General features: G+C 37.0%; 3 protein-coding genes across 4 annotated transcripts; 1 reads left to right on the top strand and 2 right to left on the bottom strand.

Moving 5' to 3' along the window:
- Nucleotides 1-862: 862 nt before the first annotated feature.
- yki (Transcriptional coactivator yki) lies at nt 863-11,921 on the bottom strand. 2 transcript variants are annotated; one of them, XM_011307305.1, is made up of 6 exons: nt 10,125-11,921; nt 3,498-3,721; nt 2,439-2,623; nt 1,962-2,148; nt 1,767-1,852; nt 863-1,618 (listed from the first exon to the last, which is right to left on the bottom strand). In XM_011307305.1, exons 1-6 carry the CDS (start codon nt 10,673-10,675, stop codon nt 1,523-1,525), a joined length of 1,329 nt encoding a protein of 442 aa, XP_011305607.1. In that variant the 5' UTR covers nt 10,676-11,921; the 3' UTR covers nt 863-1,522. The 2 variants fall into 2 exon arrangements, with proteins under 2 accessions (XP_011305607.1, XP_011305608.1); XM_011307306.1 differs by having other exon boundaries at nt 1,549-1,637.
- A 931-nt stretch (nt 11,922-12,852) lies between these two features.
- On the top strand, nt 12,853-18,285 carry hpo (serine/threonine-protein kinase hippo). The gene is made up of 4 exons (XM_011307308.1): nt 12,853-13,192; nt 14,051-14,131; nt 14,196-15,486; nt 15,665-18,285. The coding sequence occupies exons 1-4, from the start codon at nt 13,179-13,181 to the stop codon at nt 15,821-15,823; spliced, it is 1,545 nt and encodes a 514-aa protein (XP_011305610.1). The 5' UTR covers nt 12,853-13,178; the 3' UTR covers nt 15,824-18,285.
- Snx17 (sorting nexin 17) lies at nt 16,423-21,192 on the bottom strand. Its single transcript, XM_011307309.1, has 3 exons — nt 21,004-21,192; nt 20,782-20,899; nt 16,423-20,350 (listed from the first exon to the last, which is right to left on the bottom strand). The coding sequence occupies exons 2-3, from the start codon at nt 20,884-20,886 to the stop codon at nt 19,091-19,093; spliced, it is 1,365 nt and encodes a 454-aa protein (XP_011305611.1). The 5' UTR covers nt 20,887-20,899; nt 21,004-21,192; the 3' UTR covers nt 16,423-19,090.
- Between the last annotated feature and the right edge of the window lie 464 nt (nt 21,193-21,656).

Here is a 21,656-nt window from a genome sequence, read left to right as displayed (position 1 = left end):
AAAAAAAAAAGAGAAAAAAAAAATTACAGACTGATAATCCCACCATTCCCCGTAATTTCACTCCAATCAACATAAATTTTCGATTAAATCCTCCACATATTCAATCTCGTGAGTAACAACATAAATATAACATACAGTTACATGTCTACAGCAATAATAAGGCACGTTATCGATATCGATGATTTAATCAGATGGTGATTGAAAAAATCCTCGTATCACCCGTGTTAGGGTGCGTCTCCCGAATTCTTTTCACATTTCATTCACTCGAAAAGAGGGAGAGCCCATTTAAATGTACAATATTTATCATTAATCTCTTACTCAACAAGAAGAAACCACCAATAATCCGAACAATAATAATATCATTATCGAGATCAGATTAATCAATTGTTCCTTCGTGTTGTTATTTAATGAGCTGCCAACTTAACTTAGAAAACTCGTTGTCAATTCTGTGATGTAGTCGATTTAAATCGACTAATCCCAGAATTATAATATCAACTACATCGATTTAAATCGACAAATCTCATCTCCCATAAATTACAAATTTTTCAAACGTTCTCCAACCACGAGACGAATAATTACTGTATAAAACGTATCGAAACATTACAATCTACTGTATCAATAACTAACTCGTAACAAGTATAGACTTTATATAAAAAAAATATATAATATTTGTATGAATACGTTTACACTTTGCCTCGATGCTCGACGAAGGAAGAGAAAAGAAAAATGAGAGAAGAAATGCTCGAGTTTTTTATTTAAGAATAATCCCTCGAAGTGGAGGGAATAAAAAAAATGCAATCAGTGTAATTTTTTTTTCAATACACTGACCATTAGGTGGTGGATTTATAAAATTTCAATATTTTGCAGGTGATTGTTTAATAAATTGATCAATGTACAAGAAAATTTTCACACCGTTAACATATTTTTATTTCCTCAACCTCGATCGATTATTCTTAACTCAACGTCGCACCTGTAAAACACGACGTTAAATTCGTTATCATTAAACGACTCTTATGGACGGTTACTGTTTATTTAAAAATTATTCATCATCGAGTACCTCCAAAGGCACTTATCAAGGCATCATCACTAGCTCCATTATTCTCGTTAATTAAACTCATACTCAACTCACCTGGATCATGATTCTAACGTCTTGTAACATGGATTATTAATTGCACATTCGATTCAACGTGACTCGTCAGAGTTCACGATTAATCTGATACGTCATGATACCAGACTTGAGCTGCACATCAAATACTATACGTACATCCTTCGACAATGATTTATTGATTAAATTAACCACTAGCTCGAGCTAAATTATTGTCAGGGCTTCCAGCATCACGATTTAAAAATTCTTCTCATTCGTTATTATTTTAAGGCACTCGTTGCTTTTTCTCACTGCTGTTCGTTCTTTCTAAACAGAGATTAACGGTTTTTTTTCATAGCAAAAAAAAAAAAAATTACGAAAATGCTAATGTCAAACTCGAGGGGATGTGGATCGAATCGTTGTAGAGTTTGTCTCGTACTACAGCCACGTCAGGACATTCTCCGGTTTCGTGCTGCTCGGATTTATCAGTGACTGCACATCGTCCAGGATATCACTGGTGAATTCCTCACCAAGCTGAGACATACGATAATTACTGGATTAAAATTAATAATTTGAGCTCACGAGGGAGAGCTGCTATTATCATTTGCCTCGAGAATGATCGATTGATCAGTGCCAAGAGGATAAATCATACGAATCAATAACCTGTGAATGGTATTAATACCTGTAGCGAGGGTACGAGATCATCTGTTGAATCGATGTTATCGCTGAGAGTCGATATGTCTGGAGTTTCCATTGGGGCCCCACCATCTGCAAATACAAAAATCATTAATTTCCACATGAACAGGACACGCAGGACAGAATCCACTGGATCTTGCCATTTAATTGCCCTTTATTCTTATTTCTAGGGGATTATTACCACTTGTGGCATCCATATTGTCGTCGATATTAGACAGAAAATCCTCTGGCGTGTGTGGGAGTGAATATGCTGAACCCAGACCCAGACCAGAGTCAGCACTCTCCTGACGTGCGTGTTGTTCACTCATGCCGGATAAAAATGGATCCATCGATGCGTCTGTGTTGCTTTGTCTCAGCATTAGCTCCTGCTGTTTATTGAAATCACACGGAATTTATAATACTGATTACAAAATTTGAGGTTCCTTTCTAAAACCATTGGTAATCGCATTTTTCGTTTCTTTTTTTCTAATGATTTGGTTCAGAACTTGTCAATATATTATATACCATATATCATATATTTTTAATAACGATAAATAAACGTAAATTAATAAAGTTATACGTTGAACGGTTTATGATGACATTAAAAAAATTTAGCAGTTAAATTTTAATTTTCTCGTACAGAATTTGATTTTGGCTGCAATAGGTGAAAATGGCAAACCTGTCTCATAATCTCGGCTTGCCTCTGCTTGAGTCGCTCTCGTTCCATTTGCAATGATTGGAGTCGCAATTTTTGTTGACACACCTGAATAGTTTGATTACTCTGTAGACCAGTGGCACCCGGTGGTTGAATCCAGTTGGTGGGTAACATAGCACCGGATGTCGGGGCTCTCTGGAGATGCGTTGCTGAATAAAAAATGAAAAAAAAAAAGAGTGTCATTATCATACGTCCTTATCGGTCATTACCCATGAATGCGGGGAGATGCTATTCCAATGATTCTTTAACGACCTTGAATTTAATTCGCGGGGAACGGAATTATTCCTGAGCTCAGGTATTTATTGACTCTGCGGTGGATAGATAAATCTCTGGGTGGAAAAACAAGCTGCGAACATCGACTGGCATTGGGAGATCCTTTTTTTTGCCACTCGTGGTGAATCGAAATTTTTGAGGGCTTTTTCCACTTGTTTTTTATAACAATTTGCATTCAAATCGCGTTTAATGCATTCAGATATCGCGATGAAATATAAATAGAATTTTTACGTGTGGAATATTGATTTTAGGAGGAAATATCAGAAGTTCTTTTTTCTCGGGAATTTAATGATCTTCAAAAAAGGTCTTTTGATACTTCCACCTAAAATCAATAGTTTTCGGATGAATCGGTGTTTGGAGAAACGTAAAAATTCAATTTATATTTCATGAACATCTCAACAACAGGAAGTAAACATCGATTCACCTGAAGACTATTGATTTCAGAAGGAAATATCAAGAGGCCTTTTTTCTCAGAATTTTAATGATCTACAAAAAAGGTCCCGTAAGATGTTCTGCTGGAATCGATACTTTCCGAGATAAATCGATAATTGAGAGAAGCGGTAAATTTATGCAGAAGTGAAGAAGTTTTCCTGTCGTTTATGCAAATAGGATTATTTAAAATTATTAAGTAAAAAATATAATTGTGGAAATTATGAAAAAGGCGTGAATCGAATTGATCGGTTATTCAGTCTGGATGGGTGGGAGGAAGTGGGTGTTTAACTGAATATAAACATCCGGTGAAATACTCACGAATTCTGGGATCAAACCAGGACGTCGTTCGCGTCTGATGATTGATGAAGTAAATCTCACCCTCGGGTGTTCGTGCCTGTTCCCAACCGTCTGGCAGTGGACCAAGGGCATTTGCACCAGCTCCAGCCGGTGATTTGCCATTTTCAGCGGCTGCTATGGTCGTCACATTCGCCGCTGCCGCTGTTTTCCTGGGGTCCTCCCATGTCGTCGTTCGTGTCAAGTGACTGCAAAATACAAAAAACCCATTTTATTTCATAATTTTTATTATTTACCCCATAATTTTCCCATCTGTACGGATTTTATTGTAAAATTATTCGACTTTTCCATTCTTATTTTTCTTTTATACTTTTTCCATCTCACGGTTTTCATAAATAAATTCATAAATAAATGAAACAATTGGTTTTAATTTATTATTGTCATTTTTGATTGATTTCCCATTTTTTTTTAACGCAAAAACGTGAAATTGATTCATGATCAATAAATCAAAATCACGAGAATTGAGGAGTCAGTGCAACTGTTATTGAGACATAAAAAAAATCCTCACAATGACTCATTAAATCATCTCTCAGCGTAAAAACAGAATACCCGAGCATGTGCGCGCATTTTGCCAGATATAGTTATACCAATGCTGAAAATAGTTTCCATTCAAAACGTTTTCAGTCAAAGTGAAAGAGAAGAAGGAGGAACTACCGCCCACGAGGGCTGCATCACCTTTTCCAAAATCTGCACTAAAATTTTGCACAAGAAAAAAACGACAAATTCCCTTTTTAAAAAAAAAACTTCTACATAAAAACTTCTACATAATTTTCAACAAATTCCCTCTATCCACGACATTAAAGTCGAAATTACTAATTGAATTGTTTACTCGATCAATTAATAGATTAATAGACTAATTCCCCAAATAATTGTGAGTCGGCGGCAGCAAGTGATTGAGAATGACGAGCGATAGAAAAAAATTGAATTGAATAAAAATTGGAGATAATGACGATGACTTTTACCAAATGGTTAGCTAATGACCTCATGAAAAACACGAACTCGACAATTGTCGAGACCTCATTACGGCCTCGAAAAGTCGCAAACGTGTCTGATAGTATTAACTACAAGAGCATTACGGGATTAATTAATTGTTTTTCGAGTGTGTCTTGACGGTAATGACGTAATGCCAAGGAAGAAACAAATATTTCCTTCTAAAGAGACGACAAATGTGATTGATGATATCATCTGCTTTAATTTTCTCACAATATCACTCATTGCTCTGGTAATTACTATTACAATTACTATTACCGAATAACTATTGAAGTTTAAATAAAAAATTCCAGTTACCAATAAATTCATTCAATAAAATCCATGATAATTAATATTTCAATTAATTTATGAGGATAATGTAATTATGCGAAAAATTAGCGATTCAATTAATTATTCGGATTATTCAGGTGATGTTTTTAATTGGCATTTTGGGGAGGATAATTCGTTAAGTAATTGTTAATTACATAATTAGTTGTTTCTTTGATGGTTTAAATGGTAGGAATTTATTATTTATTTAAGGGACTGATGTACTAAATTAAATAAAATAATTTTGAGTTGAATAATTTTGAGTTGGTGGGGGTTTTACCCCGGCAAGTCGATGTTAGGGGCATCCTGAATATTTCTTCATGGGATTTTTGGCGAATGGTGTTGTTTCGGGTAAAGTTAAAGCATCCGTGTAGTTATCCGGCAATTTAGAGAGACGTTTGCCCCGTGAGTCTATTTACGAGTTGTTCGGCGCCGTGATGTCCGGAGTAAAAATACATTGGGATTTTAAAGTCCCTCTTTCTCTCACACACTTCATTGCGTGGATCACGGATATAATGGACTATTTGCCCCCTCTTTTTACAGACCGCAAACTCAAGTTAATGGAAACGAGAGAAACGAGAGAAACGAGAGAAACGGGAGAAACGAGAGAAAACACAACCCCTTTATTTTTTCCACCTTTCAATATTTTTTTCATCAACATCGACTTTGAATTCTAGAAATTCTACATTTATTTCAATTGTTTAACTGTAATAATTATTATAACAATTGCACTATCACGGGGAGTTAAATTAAATAATGGGAAAAATATTAATAATAAAAATGAATGACTCTCCGGTTTCCATAAAATGTAAAATATTAAATTGAAAAATTGAAGAAATTCACTCCAAATATATATTTAATATATTTATTATTTTATTACTTATTTATCATTATCATATTATATTGATTTATTCTTTTTTTTATTTCTCAATTATTTAATTTGATGAAGAGTTATAAAAATTGCCCGGAAATTGAGGTCAATGTCGATGAAATGCGCGTGAAATAAAAATGTTTTGTACTAGCTCATGATGTGTACGTTTGCAATGAATAATTATGTTGTGAGGAAGCCCTAAAATCTGTGACTCCTAGTCGGCAAATTCTGTATTTACTCGCAAAATCTGACGTTTCTTGGACGTCGGCCAGACGTCGGGACGCGGCCCCGGACAAATCGACGAGCCTCCGGTCGTCCAACGACGCCACCTCCACGGATTTTATATTTCAATTTTTTTTTATTATTTATTTTTTACTCCAAGTTTATTAATTCAATTATGAATTATGGATTATGAATTATGAATAATCAATTCCAATTATATTTATTTTTACTCCAACATTTAAATATTCTCCGATTAAATCCCGAATTTATTATCTGTTGTTATCATTTATTTAATTACGGGCATTTATTCAGTTGTCGGTGCAATTGCGCAATTAACAAATGCATTGTTTGATTTATCGCGTGCCCCATGGAATTTTTTACCGTCACAACTCGGAGGAGCCATTTTGTCGGTTATTTAATACCTAGACAAACCAGTTAAGTAATTGCAATTACTCCTGCATTTGCATATTCACGAAAACAAATTTTTACATTATGATTTTTTTTTTGTTGTTGAGAGGAATTTAATTTATCGCATCTTCATCGCGGAATTTTTATAACTGTTCATCAACATCTAGGTATTTCCAGGTATTTCCAGGCATTACCATATAATTAAAACATCCTAATCTCTACGATTAGACGTAAAGATTCGGTTTTATAATGCGCACGTCATTTCACACCGATTTCTTATCAATCATTATCAGCCATTTTTTCCTGCGCAATTCGATTTGTGAACAATTTAACGAAAAATCGACGTTGAGTCAATTGTTAACAGAGAATTCCACGGAACACAAAGAAAATCGAAATAGCAGTTCAATTTTGCAATTACGATAATTTCCATGGCAATTCCCCGATTTTTTTCTCGTCGATCGAATTTAATACTAGTCCTGAGAATAATTAATCCCCAAATATCCCCAAAAGATCAAAATCCCCATAATATTCAATCACATCATTAATTAATAACAATTACAATTATCCAATTGTTCATTTCCACACAGAAAAATGGCAATAACTACAATAATTCAATTTCTCCAATTGATTTGCGATCGGATAAAAATCGGTACTGCAATAAAAAAACGGAATGTAGTAAGGGGATTTTTTTTTTCATCTAGGGTGTGATAAACTCATCTCAGATGTAGTACGGAAAACCGGCATTTCAACACAAGATAAATGGATTTCCAATTTTCCGTTGTAAAAACGACGTAAAAATAAAACTGGAAACGACCGGTAATGTGAGTGATTAACATGGGGACTGAATATTCATGGTCCACTTCTCTAGCTTATCGTCTAGCATAACTGTTAAGACTGAGAGTCGATTGGCAATTCCCCTACGACTTGTATTTTTTAACTAGCCCCCACCCCCCTCCCTCCCTCCCTCCTCACCTCATTAATTTCCATCAAACATTACCGAGAATTCATAATTTGCGTTAATTTACCCGCCCTGCGCACAGAAAAATTAATTTCAAGAAAGAACAATCGTCTAACTCTTTATCAACAAATTAAAAACAATTATAAATAATTTAATTGAATTATTTTAATTTAGTATTTGAGTAGTTATTTGAAGATATATTTTTTATGATTCTGTTAGTGGTGATTATTATAAATTTGTAACGATTTTTGTGTCATTATTTCCGATTGGAAATAATAATTTATAAGAAATTTATAAGAAAATTCTAGAGCAATTGTTCTAGTTATGGTTTTATGTGCTTTTTTTGGCGCTATGCGCGCCAAATCGTCCAGGTATGGGGTGTTATCATTGGAATATATATGTATATATATATATTTACGGTTATTTCCAATATAATATATACATATATAGAATTTCAAAAAAAAGAAAGAAAAATGTAAAAATTCATATAAAAAATAATTTAAAATTTAATTTAATTTTTTTTAATAAATCATATTAAATTTATATATTATATTATATATATTATATATATAATATATATCATATTATATAGATATATTTTGATATGCATAGCGCCAAAAAAAGCTGACAAAAAACGTTACATGCTTTTTTTTAAAAGGGATATTTTTTATGATTCTGTTAGTGGTGATTATTATAAATTTGTAACGATTTTTGTGTCATTATTTCCGATTGGAAGATTCCATTGATAAATAATCAACAAATGGACGGGAGAGGGAGAAATTAATTCCCGTGGAAAATGAGTCCGACAGATTTCCCATCGTTGAACGGTTACCGATTTTTCTGAGAACCGAAAATTCGGAAAATTCTTGGGATCGTGGGCTGTGGGGGTGAGGCACTGGAAAAAAAAGGGAAGAAAGGGAGAAAAAAATCGAAAACTCCCACCGAATAATAGAAAGAAGGAAAAAAAATCGGTCGAGACAACTCTCACGGTCTGAGTTCCAGGTAGAGAGTCCTTGGGGCCCTGATGGAAGGAAAAAGGACACGAGATTCGAAGGAGATGCAGCGAGAGAGAAACAGCTTCCAGTGCTCTCCTTCGAGTTAGAAAAAATAAAATAAAAAAATTAAATGGTAGACGGGAGTTAACCTGTACAATATCTATCTTTTTTTTATCTTATTTGCTCTCCGTCAGTGACGTGGTGGGTCTTTTCAAGGCTGAAGTCTTTCAGAAAAGTTTAACATTTCCCTTCACAAATTTGTTTTCCCCTTTTAATTCTCTATCTCCATTATTTATTTAATCATTCAACCGAAAAAAAATTAGTAAAATCCGAATTCAATTTTCGTTATAACATTGAGAATTCTGGGATTTTTAAAAACAATAAAGAATTATTTAATCTGAACGTGAATTTTCCATTGAAAAAAAATCTGCAGTAAAAATTTTCCAAAAGTGGAAATTTTCAAAAGATCGATCGTAAATATCTCTGAAACGAAAGGAGATATCAAAATTTTTGAGAAGATCATTTATCCAGAGTTTTTAAAAATCTCCAAAAAAGATATGACCGAAAATCCCGTTATCTCCCTTAGTTTCCAAGATATCCCGAAAAACTCATGAGACGTTCCCACTCCACGAGTCGACAACGAAAAAAAAATCGTAAAATCATGTTCACTGCAATAAAAAATTTTTTTAACAATTAAATTTGCGGGCCCAAGTGGTAATTTTCTCAGTCCCATAAACGCGAAGGAATTTGAATAAAATCAAACGACAATAAAATTTCCAAAAGATCGGAAGTTCCCGTGGGTGTCGTGTTTCCCGTTGAATCACATCTCCCGGGGTTCACCTCAAGAAGCAGCAAACCATGTTAAAAAAGGAAGAGAGGCATCAGGTGGGTGTACATAATGTACAATGGATTTGGGGTTGTAGCAACGAGAGGGGAAGGAACTCACCGTGGGTTTCCCACGACAGGTGACACGTGGGAATAACCTGGCGTGGGGCGCCACACACAGGTGAATCTCCGACGAAACCGTAGGGAAAGAGGATAACCAAGAAGCCCCGACTCCCCACCTATGATAAATCCTTATCAGTGTGTGTGTGAGGGGGGGCACAGGAGGGGGGGAAAACCGCGTCGGTAGTCAGGTGGAAGGGGCACCACGAGAAGATGGTGTCTCGACAACTACGTCACACCTGATGCTACACTCTTCAAAATTATATTGTTTTCTGAATTTTTGTATCTAAATGCAAAATGTGAATATGTCAAAAAATTGGATGAATTAAATTTGAAAATATATAATATATTGTTATATATGATTATATGATTATTATATTGTTACTATATAATTAATCAAAGGGACACGTCTTGTGCAAATCAGAGGGCTTTTTTTCAGATTTTTTTTATATTGATAATTCCTCTTTTTTATAATTGACGAGTTCTCCACTGACACATCTCTCGATCATAAAGATCATAGAGATCATAAAAATCCTTCGATCTCTCACAAATTCCCCAATTATCCCTCGAAACTCATTAAAAATCATTTAATAACTATCCGAACCCCGACAACTCCGAAAAATCCCGACATACTCCTGATAAGCAAGGAGTCACCAACTCCAGAAAATAAACCTGTCCCTCAGATTTCGCGTTTCCCAAATATTTATTTAGATTCTTCGCGACAAGTTCGAATCGCCAGGAGTAAACAAAAATTTCAAAATATTTCAGTAATACAAATGACTGAACGGATGATATCGCGATAGTCCGTTGCAAATCCTCGACTCGAGTCCAGGCAGAGCAATAAATAAATGCCGAAGCAAATAATATAATATGATTTTAAAAAAAATGACACCAACTTGAGAAAATAAACCTGTCCCTCAGGTGTGCGTGCCTGTTCCCAGCCATGAGGCAGTGGTCCCAAATCATCAACAGTGCTGATAACATCATAACTCCTCTGCTTCTGATGATGTACATGCCTGGCATGTGGCTGTGGTGCATGCTGCGTTGCCTGTGCAGCAGCATAAGTCTGCTGCAATGATGCAGGACTGCTGTGTGCCCTTGGATGTGCAACAGTGAGTCCAGCAGGTACACTAGTCTGATTACCATTACCATTGGTATTACCCCCATTACTATTACTTCCAGGTCCATTACTTATAATTGTTCCAAATGCCGAGTCAGCTGAATTTTCCCTCGAGTGAGATATCGATGGGCTTTTACTACCGGTTGACGGTGGATTGAAGAATGAATCCGGCAGATTGCGCATCCTCAATGGTACCTGAAGTGGTCTCTTTGAATCAGGCTTCAAAACACTGTCAAATAGGGCCTGAAGATCGGACTCGGAGTTCTGATCTATCCTCACTACCAAATTACCCTTGGTCAGCTGATCAACATCGGTATTGAGCGCCATTTTATCACTGATTATTTATTAATCGAGAAAAATTTATTTTTCCAACCAAGTGCGAAAATTATTTTAGTCCATATTTTTAGTTCAATAATATCACCCGCGAGTCTGATATATTGTGGTAATTCACGTTTTCCTATCGTACTTACTGTACACTCACTCGTATTGTATCCCGTGTACGTAAATATACGTTCCCCGGACGCTTACCCACTCCCACCTTCAACAATAAATAAATCCCTCTCAGTTACACCCGAGGGCTTAGCATCCAGTGTTCTTCGTGCAGACTGGTCTTCACTGTCTCACTCACCAGCTTTTTTTTTTCTCTTATTTTATTTTTTTTTATTTTATTCTCTCCAACTGGTGCTGCCCAGTCGCGTCACTATATCCCCACGATAGTCCCTGTAACTCAATCGGTTCCACCTTTTTTTTTAAATCCCATCGGTTTTTTTTCTTCACTGAGATTCAAAAAATCACCCTGAACTATTTGGGAATTTAATTGAGATGCGAGAATTTTTTCAATCACCTATTCCACTGATTTATTAAATGATCGAACTAGGTGGAATTGAAATCGGTGGGATTGCTTGTCAGGCTGTACCGCAGGTCGTCGAAATTTATCCACCAATGTTTAATCCCTCAACTGGTATTTATCCCCCACCAGTAGATTGTGTACGGTTTTCCGGGTCTTGCAGCACACCTCGTAGTTATGATACCACTTGAAACGAGGTGGGGATATCCCGATGGGGGGGTCTATTTTCTCTCCCCCCACTTGAATTTTATTATACGTGTCAACCACTTTCAAGAACCACTCCTCTACCCCGATAATTCAACGAATTATTTCCGTACCGAATAAATAACCCCGACAAATTTGTTTATTACACCGTCTCCGTGGACATTCGGAGTCTTGGGTGCGTACTGGCGAGAGGCCGCAGGCCGGACGTGGAAAAGAAAAATATATATATATATTCACTTCGTAGAACTCCGGAGAACGCCCGGGGAAGAGCCTCCACTGCCACTTTATTCCGTTTTCTCACATACAAATTATTGTTCAGTTGAACTTTGGCGGTTCCTCTGGGTTTTGGTGATTTTTTTTTTATTTTCCCCCGATGGTAAAAAACACTTGGAACTGGACGGAGAACTGACGAGAAAGACGAGACAAGGGGACTGGTTGCCGGAGTGGGCTCTCCCTAATACCACGCAGGCACCCAAGGCACCGAGCAAGCCACTGGCGGCGATCGGCAAGTCGGCTTTAACACCGCACCGCTCTTCGGCTCTTGCCCGTAGTTGTCCGCACCGTTTTTAACCCCCTCCCTTCTCTCTTCACCGCACCTTCCTATTCGCCCACCCCACTCTACCGCTACCCGCTGGCGCCCCCCTCCCTCACCGACCGCCACGGCGCTCGACCGCCGCCTGCCCCCCCCGGAGTCGACCGTCACCACCGACAGGAACAACAACTCCGTGACTCTCTTTCTCGCTTTATTTATCCTCTCTCTTTTTCCTTTGTGGAACACCTAAGGTGCAGGCATGTTCATGGCCTGTTGCTTCTGTGGGGGGGAGGGGGCGGTCACCGGTTTTTGGCGGTTTCAGCGGTTTCGGGGTAAGAACGAATTTTTTGAGAAATTTGGAGGGTGGTTTTAGAGGAGTACGAGGATTTTGCGGGTTTTGAGATTTTTTTGTTTGCGGTTTTTTTCGGCGGTTTTGGGGGTTCTCGCGGTTTGAGACATGTTTGAGGGGGAGGGGGTCTTGGAGGTGTAGGAGAATTTTGACAGGCGGTTTTGGGGGGGCTTGGGGGATTCCGTGTTTTTTAATCTCTTTTTGTTTGATATTCTTGGAGAATGATTTTTGGGGTGGGTTCTGGCGGTTCGAGACATGTTTGAGAGACGCGAACATGGCGAAAGTTCTGGCGGTTTTTGAATGGTTGTATGAGAATACAGTGCCGATAATTTTTGAAATATAATTTTTTGAATAGCAGTTAGTTTTTTTAAAAGTTGCATTTCATTTCGTTTCTGATGTTTGAAATAATTTCTGTTATTAATTTTCCTTCAATTTTTTTTCGCGCTCTTTTGACTAATTAATATTTTTATGGCGCCCGTCGCCAATTGGTGGCAAAATCCGATTGTGAACTCATCTTAACATCCAGAAGTGTCCGCGCGTGCGCAATAGAAAGTGGAATGGATGAACAAAAATGAAACAGAAAATCGCGAGATGCCATCTACAATGGACTCGATGGTCGATGTTTTCAATATTTCAGTTTTTTGGTTACATTGAGATCCAAATTTTTTTTTCCATCCGAAAAATGATCTATCAAGAATTTCACGAGGATATGATGTGATACAAAAGTCAATAGCTCATTGATTTATGGTTTAATTGGTGATTGGAATTTTTACGTGACAGTGCAAAGTTTGTGATTATTTTCCCCACGTCGGCGTGTAAATACAGGGAATTGTGTATTATTTTTTTATTTATTTTTTTAATATCAATCAGGGTATCAGCGTGATTATAACACGGAAAGATGTCTTCTAAGAGGTACTCTCGTTATTGCAATTTAATTTCTGGGGCTCGATTTTGTTTTTACTGGGGGGAGAAAATTGGATTTTTTTTCGAGGGTCACATCTCCGCCGAATCATCTGATTTATCGTCTTTGTTAACCTTCTGAGAAATTCACTCGCCCAATCGTCTTATCTTTCTCGAATTAATGATTTTTTATCAGCATTTTCCACTAGAAGAAAGTCGATAAAAAATCACACGAGAATGGAAATTCAATTTCCCTGCAGTCATTGACATTCAATTCCTATTTTTAGCAACAAATACCATTTTCATTGCTTGTCGAATTGCAGTTGAAAATATTAAAAGAGTCATTGAAATCATCGAAGAAAATTCGCTGCTCCAGAATGAATATTTGTTTTTTAAAAGTCTAGGGCAGAGTTTTATTTTTAGAACTGTCAAAAATCTGATCGCTACAAAATTATCAACAAATAATTAATAATGGAAGTGTTTAACACGAATTTCCGCTCTGAAAACGATAATTTCATCCATCAACCCAAGAATTTATTGAACAATTAATCGGAAATTAACGAGACCTATCCATAATCTATTCCATTAATTAATTCAGTGCCGAGAAGTCAAAACAGTTCGAGTCAACTTAGATTATTGATCAGTTTTCGGTGAATATCTCGGAATCCGCGACCCCCAGCGAAATTCCATAAATAACCATTGCCCCAGATCTCAGTCGTCTCTACAAAAAAGATCTTTTCTAAAATTTTGCTATCTCCTCCCAATCCAGAGATATCACTAAAAAATGATCGATCTGCGCCAATTTCGTGGAATGAAAATTCCCCAATTTTTCATCACTATCATTTATTTAAACTTCAATGGCTTCCACAGCGAATTAAAAAAACTATCGGAGGAGAGTTTGACTCGTCAACCAGAGGAGGTCTTCGACATAATCTGCAAATTGGGAGAGGGGTAATTTCAATTGCACGAGTGCTCGAATGGATTGAAGTGTAAAAAATAATAATTGACTTTTCAGATCTTATGGATCGGTCTATAAAGCCCTCCACAAGGAGAGTGGACAAGTGCTTGCCATCAAACAAGTGCCCGTTGACACAGATCTCCAGGAGATAATCAAGGAAATATCGATAATGCAACAGTGTGATTCCCCCTACGTAGTTAAATACTACGGGAGTTATTTCAAGAATACAGATCTGTGGATTGTGATGGAGTACTGTGGTGCTGGTTCTGTCAGCGATATAATGAGACTCAGAAAGAAAACACTCCAGGAGGATGAAATAGCCACAATCCTCTGCGACACACTCAAGGGCCTGGAGTACCTACACCTGAGGCGTAAAATTCACAGAGACATAAAGGCTGGAAATATTTTGCTCAATAACGAGGGACACGCCAAGTTGGCGGATTTTGGTGTTGCAGGCCAATTAACAGACACAATGGCAAAGAGAAATACAGTGATAGGTACACCCTTCTGGATGGCTCCAGAGGTGATCCAGGAAATCGGCTACGACTGCGTAGCGGATATTTGGTCCCTGGGAATAACTGCCCTGGAGATGGCAGAGGGTAAGCCACCGTACGGTGACATTCACCCAATGAGAGCAATCTTCATGATCCCGACGAAACCCCCACCGAGTTTTCGAGAGCCAGACCAGTGGAGTCCTGAGTTCATCGATTTTGTGAGTGGCTGTCTCGTGAAAAATCCCGAGGAACGTGCAACAGCCACTGAATTACTGAATCACGAGTTCATTGGGGCAGCCAAGCAGCCGAATATCCTGAGTATGATGATAGCTGAAGCACACGACATCAGGGAGAAACAAAGTGCCCATCGCACCCACGTTATCAATAATGTTGCCATCAAGGGACAGGCCAATGATGACTCGGATGATGATGACTGCAGTGGCACCATGAAACCTCTGCCAGAGGATCCTGGAACTCTGGTACCCAGTCACGATCTCCCAGACACTGGGACACTTGTCTCTGGGATTCTTGATCTCGGGACGATGGTTATCAATAGTGATACTGATACTGAGGCTACTATGAAGAGGCACAACACTGGCTCTGTCGAGTCTGGGAAGAAGTATCGACCTCTATTTCTTGATCATTTTGATAAGAAGGAGGCACCTGACATCGTCAAGGGGAATGGACAGGTGCTTCATGAAGCTGACAAGGTTGAGATACCAACTACTGAGGCTCAGAGGTTTCAGAGCCATCTTCAGCTTCAACTCAATCAGATCTCACATCCTGTGCCTGAACAGCAGCACAATAACATATCCAAGTTTCAGAATGCGTTTAATGAACGAGATTTCGATTTTGTGAGTGAATATTTTTTAATTGTTGATGTTTTTAATCTTCTACTGGGTGGATTATTATTTATTTATCATTTTGATTGAATTTTATCAGTGGAATTCCTTCGGATTGAAATCCAAATGAATTGGCAATTTATTGGCGATTAATTGGCAATTAATTCAATGACTTTAATGAATTTTCCAGTTGAAGTTCTTGTCATATGAGGAACTCCAACAGCGGATGGCAAGTCTCGATGCAGAGATGGAGCGTGAGATTGACGAACTCCGCAGAAGGTATCAGACAAAGAGACAACCCATTCTCGACGCAATGGATACGAAGAGAAAACGCCAGCAGAATTTCTAACACTGTGGTATTTTTTTGTGATAAAACGATAAAACGAATGATACAAATGGGAATGTACAGTTGTATAATATTGATAGGTCTTCGACTCCGATGGATTCCCTCACTCGAATCACCTGGGTAATTATTCTTTAATTACGTATGAATATTCTTCCTCTCCGGGCTTCTACTTCGAATTTCTTCCTGGGGATATCCCATCGGTTATCCCGGGGATTCGAGCTGGGGATTCACTGATACTAGCCAATAGCCTCACGTCAAGAATGTAAATGATTTTACATGATCGATGTTAGTAATGCAAATGAGGGCTGTCAAATTCAAATCGTCAATTTATTCTTTCTCATTAATTATCGTAATTAATTGTAATTATTTTGACACAACAAGCAAAACCGGGAAAATTTATACAAATTAATTTCTATTCAAATCTGTTTAATGCAATCAGCTCTGGAATTTCATAAAATATTCGGTAGAATTTTTCGGACTTTTGAAAATTGCAATAAATCGAGAAGTTTTCTTACTGTTTCCTCATTTCCATTACTGACGGACTGTAGAGAATACGAAGAGGACAACAATTATACTCAACTCTTTTTTTTTATGTTAATTGAATGTAGTTATTGTTGAATACACTATTCTTATAGAGTTATACAGTGAATATAGAACGAGAGAAAAATGTTTAGGGAGTAACGCGACGAGTGGGAGTTTAATTATGGGCTGATTTTTTTTTATCTTTTTTTATTACTAACAGACTAGTCTTCTTCGCGCCATTTTACGTGAATCATTGCGTTTTTTTTTTGCTTCTGCTGCGTCATATATAGTTTTAGGGGACGTGAGGGTCCACTCGATTAAGTGTCATTCGAGCTCATGATTTTAGTTTGATTAATTAATTATTTTAATGGGGAGTTATTGCAATAGATGAATTGCTTTTCGTTTGATTTCGAGTGGATATTGTATTAGGTTCTCCCAGGGCACGACTGGCTACATTAAATGATTATTAATCGATTATTGGAAATGTAAATTGGTTGGTAGAGTAATTCACTGGGAGTTGGTGAAAATTAATTGATTAATTAGAAAATAGTCTTCCCTTTAAGTACGCATGTGCTTCATTGATCGGTGGACAATTAATCGATGGCTATTTTTTAGTTGGAGTTTTGGGAATAGATTTTGTAGGGAATTTAATTGGATCGAGTGTGAATTACGGTAGAGTGTTGTACTCAATAATTTTTTTTTAGTGAGCTATGATTTTTCAGGGCAATCACGGTTTTTTGTTTGATATTTTAACGTCGAATGGGGAAACCTGACAACGAGCTCAAAATTCCCCAATTCAGTAGAGATTATTCTATTTTAATTCTGTCAATTCTACTGCGAAATTACGATAAGTCATTTTTGACCGGGGCCAGGTTTTAGCCGATATCTCGGAATTGGAGAGAGATGACGATATTTTCATTGATACCTTTTTTGTAGCTCTCATCCTTTTCTATAAAAATTGTTATTGCACAAAATTCGCTATGTGCATTCGATTCCGAGATATTGGCTGAAAACTGGACTCGAAAAAAAATCACTCATGCTAGTTTACGACTTTGCTACTGAATTCAACTGACTACTCCGCATTTTCAATCGTCCTCTGAATAAATAAATAAATAACCGGATATTGAAGAAACAAAATCCAGGTTTTTCCATATTTTTCGCAGTGCAAAATTCGAGAATATAAACAAAGAGTAGTGCAGAACGAATGACAACATATTTTTGATATAGACTGAGAGATGATCTGAATTTACAAAAAGAAAAAAATAAATAGACCAGTGAGACGATATAAATTAGAAACGGGACTAACAGGATCGACCCCACCAATTTTTTATTTCATTAAAAAAAAAACCTATTTATTAATCTCACGTCAGGAATCATGTATTTGCGCATTTGTGTTATACAAAATACATCACTTATTTATTTGTATTACGAACGTATAAATTCATTTTTCATTGTTAAAATGCATTAATGAGCAGATGAGTCGAACCAACGAGAAATGAACAATTTAATATCAATTAATTCGTTCCTCCAGAGACATAAAAATGTTTTCGTCATTATTCTTGTACTGTACGCACTAAGAATTGTAAGATTTTGTAATTAAAAAATTATTAGTAGTTAAAGTACAGAGTTGGCAATACTCCACTAGCTGAGCCAATGATCCAATGGAAATAAACAATATTCAATTCGATACGAACAATAAATAAACAAACGCTAGGCCAGAAATTGAATAACGATAAATTCTAAATGAACAATAGACAATTATGCCGAGTGGTTTTTACAAGAGCATTAAATACATTGAAATATATAATAATTACTGATTGAACAAGCAAATGCACAATCTTCATAAGGGGCCTTGTCTTTATACAAATGAATGAGTGGATTCTTACCAACCCTGAGCATAAAAAGCATTTGAATATTAAAATAAAGAACTTCTTGAGATATTAGAGATTGAGGAATTTCTCCACTTTTTTTTATCATTAATCCCCATATATTTATTAACAATTTGTCATTTTGGCACTGAATTGCGTCGAAATGTCATTATAATCATTTTAATTGAATACAGAAAAAATCTTATGTCATTTTAAAATCGAGAGCATTTTTTTCTAGGCCCTGTGGCCTCGAGGGCAGGATATGTGTCATTATTTTCTCATTACGTTAATTGAAATAATTAAAGTTACTGAGAGAATTGATGTAATTGACTAACAGGTAGAATTCATCATTAAGTATCTAGCCTTTTACGTATTAAATTCTGTTAAACATTATTTTAGATAAATGCTGTGATTTTTTAGTAGAATATTTTCATTGAACAATTTTATTAATGGATATGACGTATTATAGATACTCCTCGTATTTGATGTGCTCGATGAAATCGTTGATTCGTTGGAGGAATACTCCAACGAATTGCGTGGACGGTTAAAATTTAGAATGAGAAATCAATGTCAACACTTTTGGCACGAGAATTTACGACGCGAAACGAAAAATAAACGCGGGACCCCACGAATTTCCGTTGCAGACTTTTCCCCCAAATTAATATCATGATTTTTTAGTCAAAATTTCAATTAACTGCCCCAAATAACTAAAACAGTAATTAATTACTGACGTTACCATTTCAATTCTCAATTTAAGTTCTCAACGCATGATAATGGAGAAATAATTTCCGTGGGACTCCAAGAACATCAATAATCTCAAAAAAAAAAAAAATAATAATTTGTGCGAATTTTTTTTTAAATCCCTAGAAAACGAAGGACTTCACAGATCCTCATCCCCAATCATGTGAAATGCATTATTCTCTGTAATATCACAGTGTTCTCCCCTGGTCCTAGCTCTCTTGACTTCCTCCCTGGGTTTTCTGGCGTCTTCACCCTCACCAATGACAATTTTGCTGTGGCCATCCCTGAGAACATAACTCCACCTCTTCCCAGGTATTTCCTGCTCCCTGGATTCATCCCCCTTCGTGAGAAGTTCATCAATCATTCCTTGAAGTGACACAGACATGAGAATGGCTTGCTCGGAGACGATGGTGATCCACTGCAGCTGATTCCTGGCGACGAGATACTCGAATGACAATTCCAAGGAGTAATCACTCCCCTCAGACCTGTCCATTCCATTATGCAGAGTTGTTACCCTCCAGCACCTCATCCTGGTGACCTTGAAGACAGCCTCGTGTTCACGATCATCAAGAAGCATCCGGAGATTCAATTCATTTCTCCCAATGGATACAATGACTCTGGTATCAGGTTGAGGATAATCGCAGGTGCAGGGAGCAAATTGAGTGAATCCGTAATACTTGCAGGTTCTGATAGCCTCTAAGTACTCTCGCTTGTCCTCCAGCGATCTCAGGTGATCCTGAAGAGCTGAGGGTACGAGAATCCATCCACGATTCACCTCGGCCACTGCCTGCTGGTGCAGCAACTCCAGGGACACTGAATTCTCTGTTAATTTCACATCATTATCAGTCTCCCAGTAGCTCCTACCCACCATCAGCTTCACAGCTGGGAAATTTATGTTACCCAGGGTGAGAACTGGTGATTCAAAGTCTTGGAGACGACGCAAAATGTTTGCATTTCTCTCGCCCTCGATCACAGCGAATAGCGCGAAGAATTGGTCTAGGTGCTCTGGGAGGTTCAGGTGTCTCAGGAGCTTCTTCAGGACTCGGGTGGTGCTCTCGTTGGTGGAGACCTTCAGCGATATTCGAAGGTTGTTCTGGAGGAAAATGTCCAGGCTTTCGATTATTGATATCTTCGAGGATGTCTCTTGTTGGGCGTGCAGGAGGAATGATGTCAGTAAGGGTGAAGTGTTCAGGGTGGAGTTCTGACCGATTGTCTGGATGTATTTCTCCAGGGACTGGCGACGCTCCTCTTGTTGGGTAGTTGTCAGGGGAAACAACTTCTTCGGGGGGAAAGGAGGGAGTGGATGGACAGTTTCTTTTGTCAGGTGCTCGTGGAGGTGCAGCAGCTGTTTGTAACGGACTGTGCAGTGGAAGAGACCGTTTATGTGGATGTTGTAACCCTGGAATTTATCATTCACTATTTTTATCAATAGCAATTCACTTTATTCATTGTTTATCATTTAATTGGTAATTAAGTGGCTATTAATGATAATTAATTATCAATCACGAGTATTAGTGGTGAACTGGGATAAGTGCATTCTTTTCATGATCAGTTTCTAGCCAATATCCCTAAATCGAAGAAAGATAGCGTTTTTTTTATAATCACCTTTTTTGTAGCTCTCATTTTTTTCTATAAAAAAGATTCATGCCAAAAATCGCTATGTTTTTTTGATTACGAGATATCGGCTGAAAACTGGCATAAAAAAAAATGCAGTTATTGCAGAATTGTTGTAATGAATTATTTCAACGAATTATTGACGTAATTTGCAGTTGAATTGTTTCTCACAGAAGGATAAAACAAAAAACGGTAATGATAATAATTGTTACCTACCAAATATGAGTTTCCACTGTTATCAACAAACTCCTGGGTATCAGGAATAGAAAAATGCATTGTGGTAAAATAATTTTCAGAAAAGCTTCCGCAATCTTTTATCATCCGCACTCCACCTCTAAAATAAGTGCAAAAATTCCGATAAAAGGGTCAATAAAAAGAGAGGAAAAAAAAAATGCGATACGTGGTGGATAATACGTGCAAATATGGGAATAACCTTACAATATTATCCTCAGGTGATTTGTGTCCTATGTAATCCATGTATCGACGTGGATTGGCTAATTACCACTTCGCTCTGAAGATTCTTCACAATTAGTCACTCAATAACTCATAAAACATATGGTTTATAATCACTTGGTGGCACTTCACTTGCGAAACTCGTTTCTTTTTTGACAGATGCACTTGCACACCCACTCCATTCCGCATTGTACTCTCTCTCTCTCCATATTTGGAGGCAACTTTCAATTCGAGAATCATCAATAACAAAAATTATTGCTTCTAAATCTAGTATTAATTTTTACCTATCAATTTTCATCCGTTAATATTCCCGGAAAAGTATTCCTCTGCATTTACTTTTTATGAATTTACTTGACAGCTGTCAATTAATTTAGATTTTTTCCCTCAATTTCGAAAGATTAAAAAAAAATATTCTCTTCTATTGTTCATCATTTATCATTTTATACGGATTTATTATGCAATATATAAATGAAATGAAAATGTTTTGAATAATCAGTCATCACTGGTTTTAAGGCAGGCCTCAAGGAATTTAAAAAAATATCGTGAATCCGGAAAATTTTAATGTAAATTGAATTTTAATTAATAATTGAATTTTTTAATTGATATCAATCAGTCGGGGATTGAATTCTTCTATTTAG

The sequence above is a fragment of the Fopius arisanus genome, unplaced genomic scaffold (genome assembly GCF_000806365.1).
Source record: "Fopius arisanus strain USDA-PBARC FA_bdor unplaced genomic scaffold, ASM80636v1 scaffold00053, whole genome shotgun sequence".
NCBI lineage: Eukaryota > Metazoa > Arthropoda > Insecta > Hymenoptera > Braconidae > Fopius > Fopius arisanus.
The sequence above is the reverse complement of the archived record's forward strand: the minus strand, read 5'-3'. Positions and strand labels throughout refer to the sequence as shown.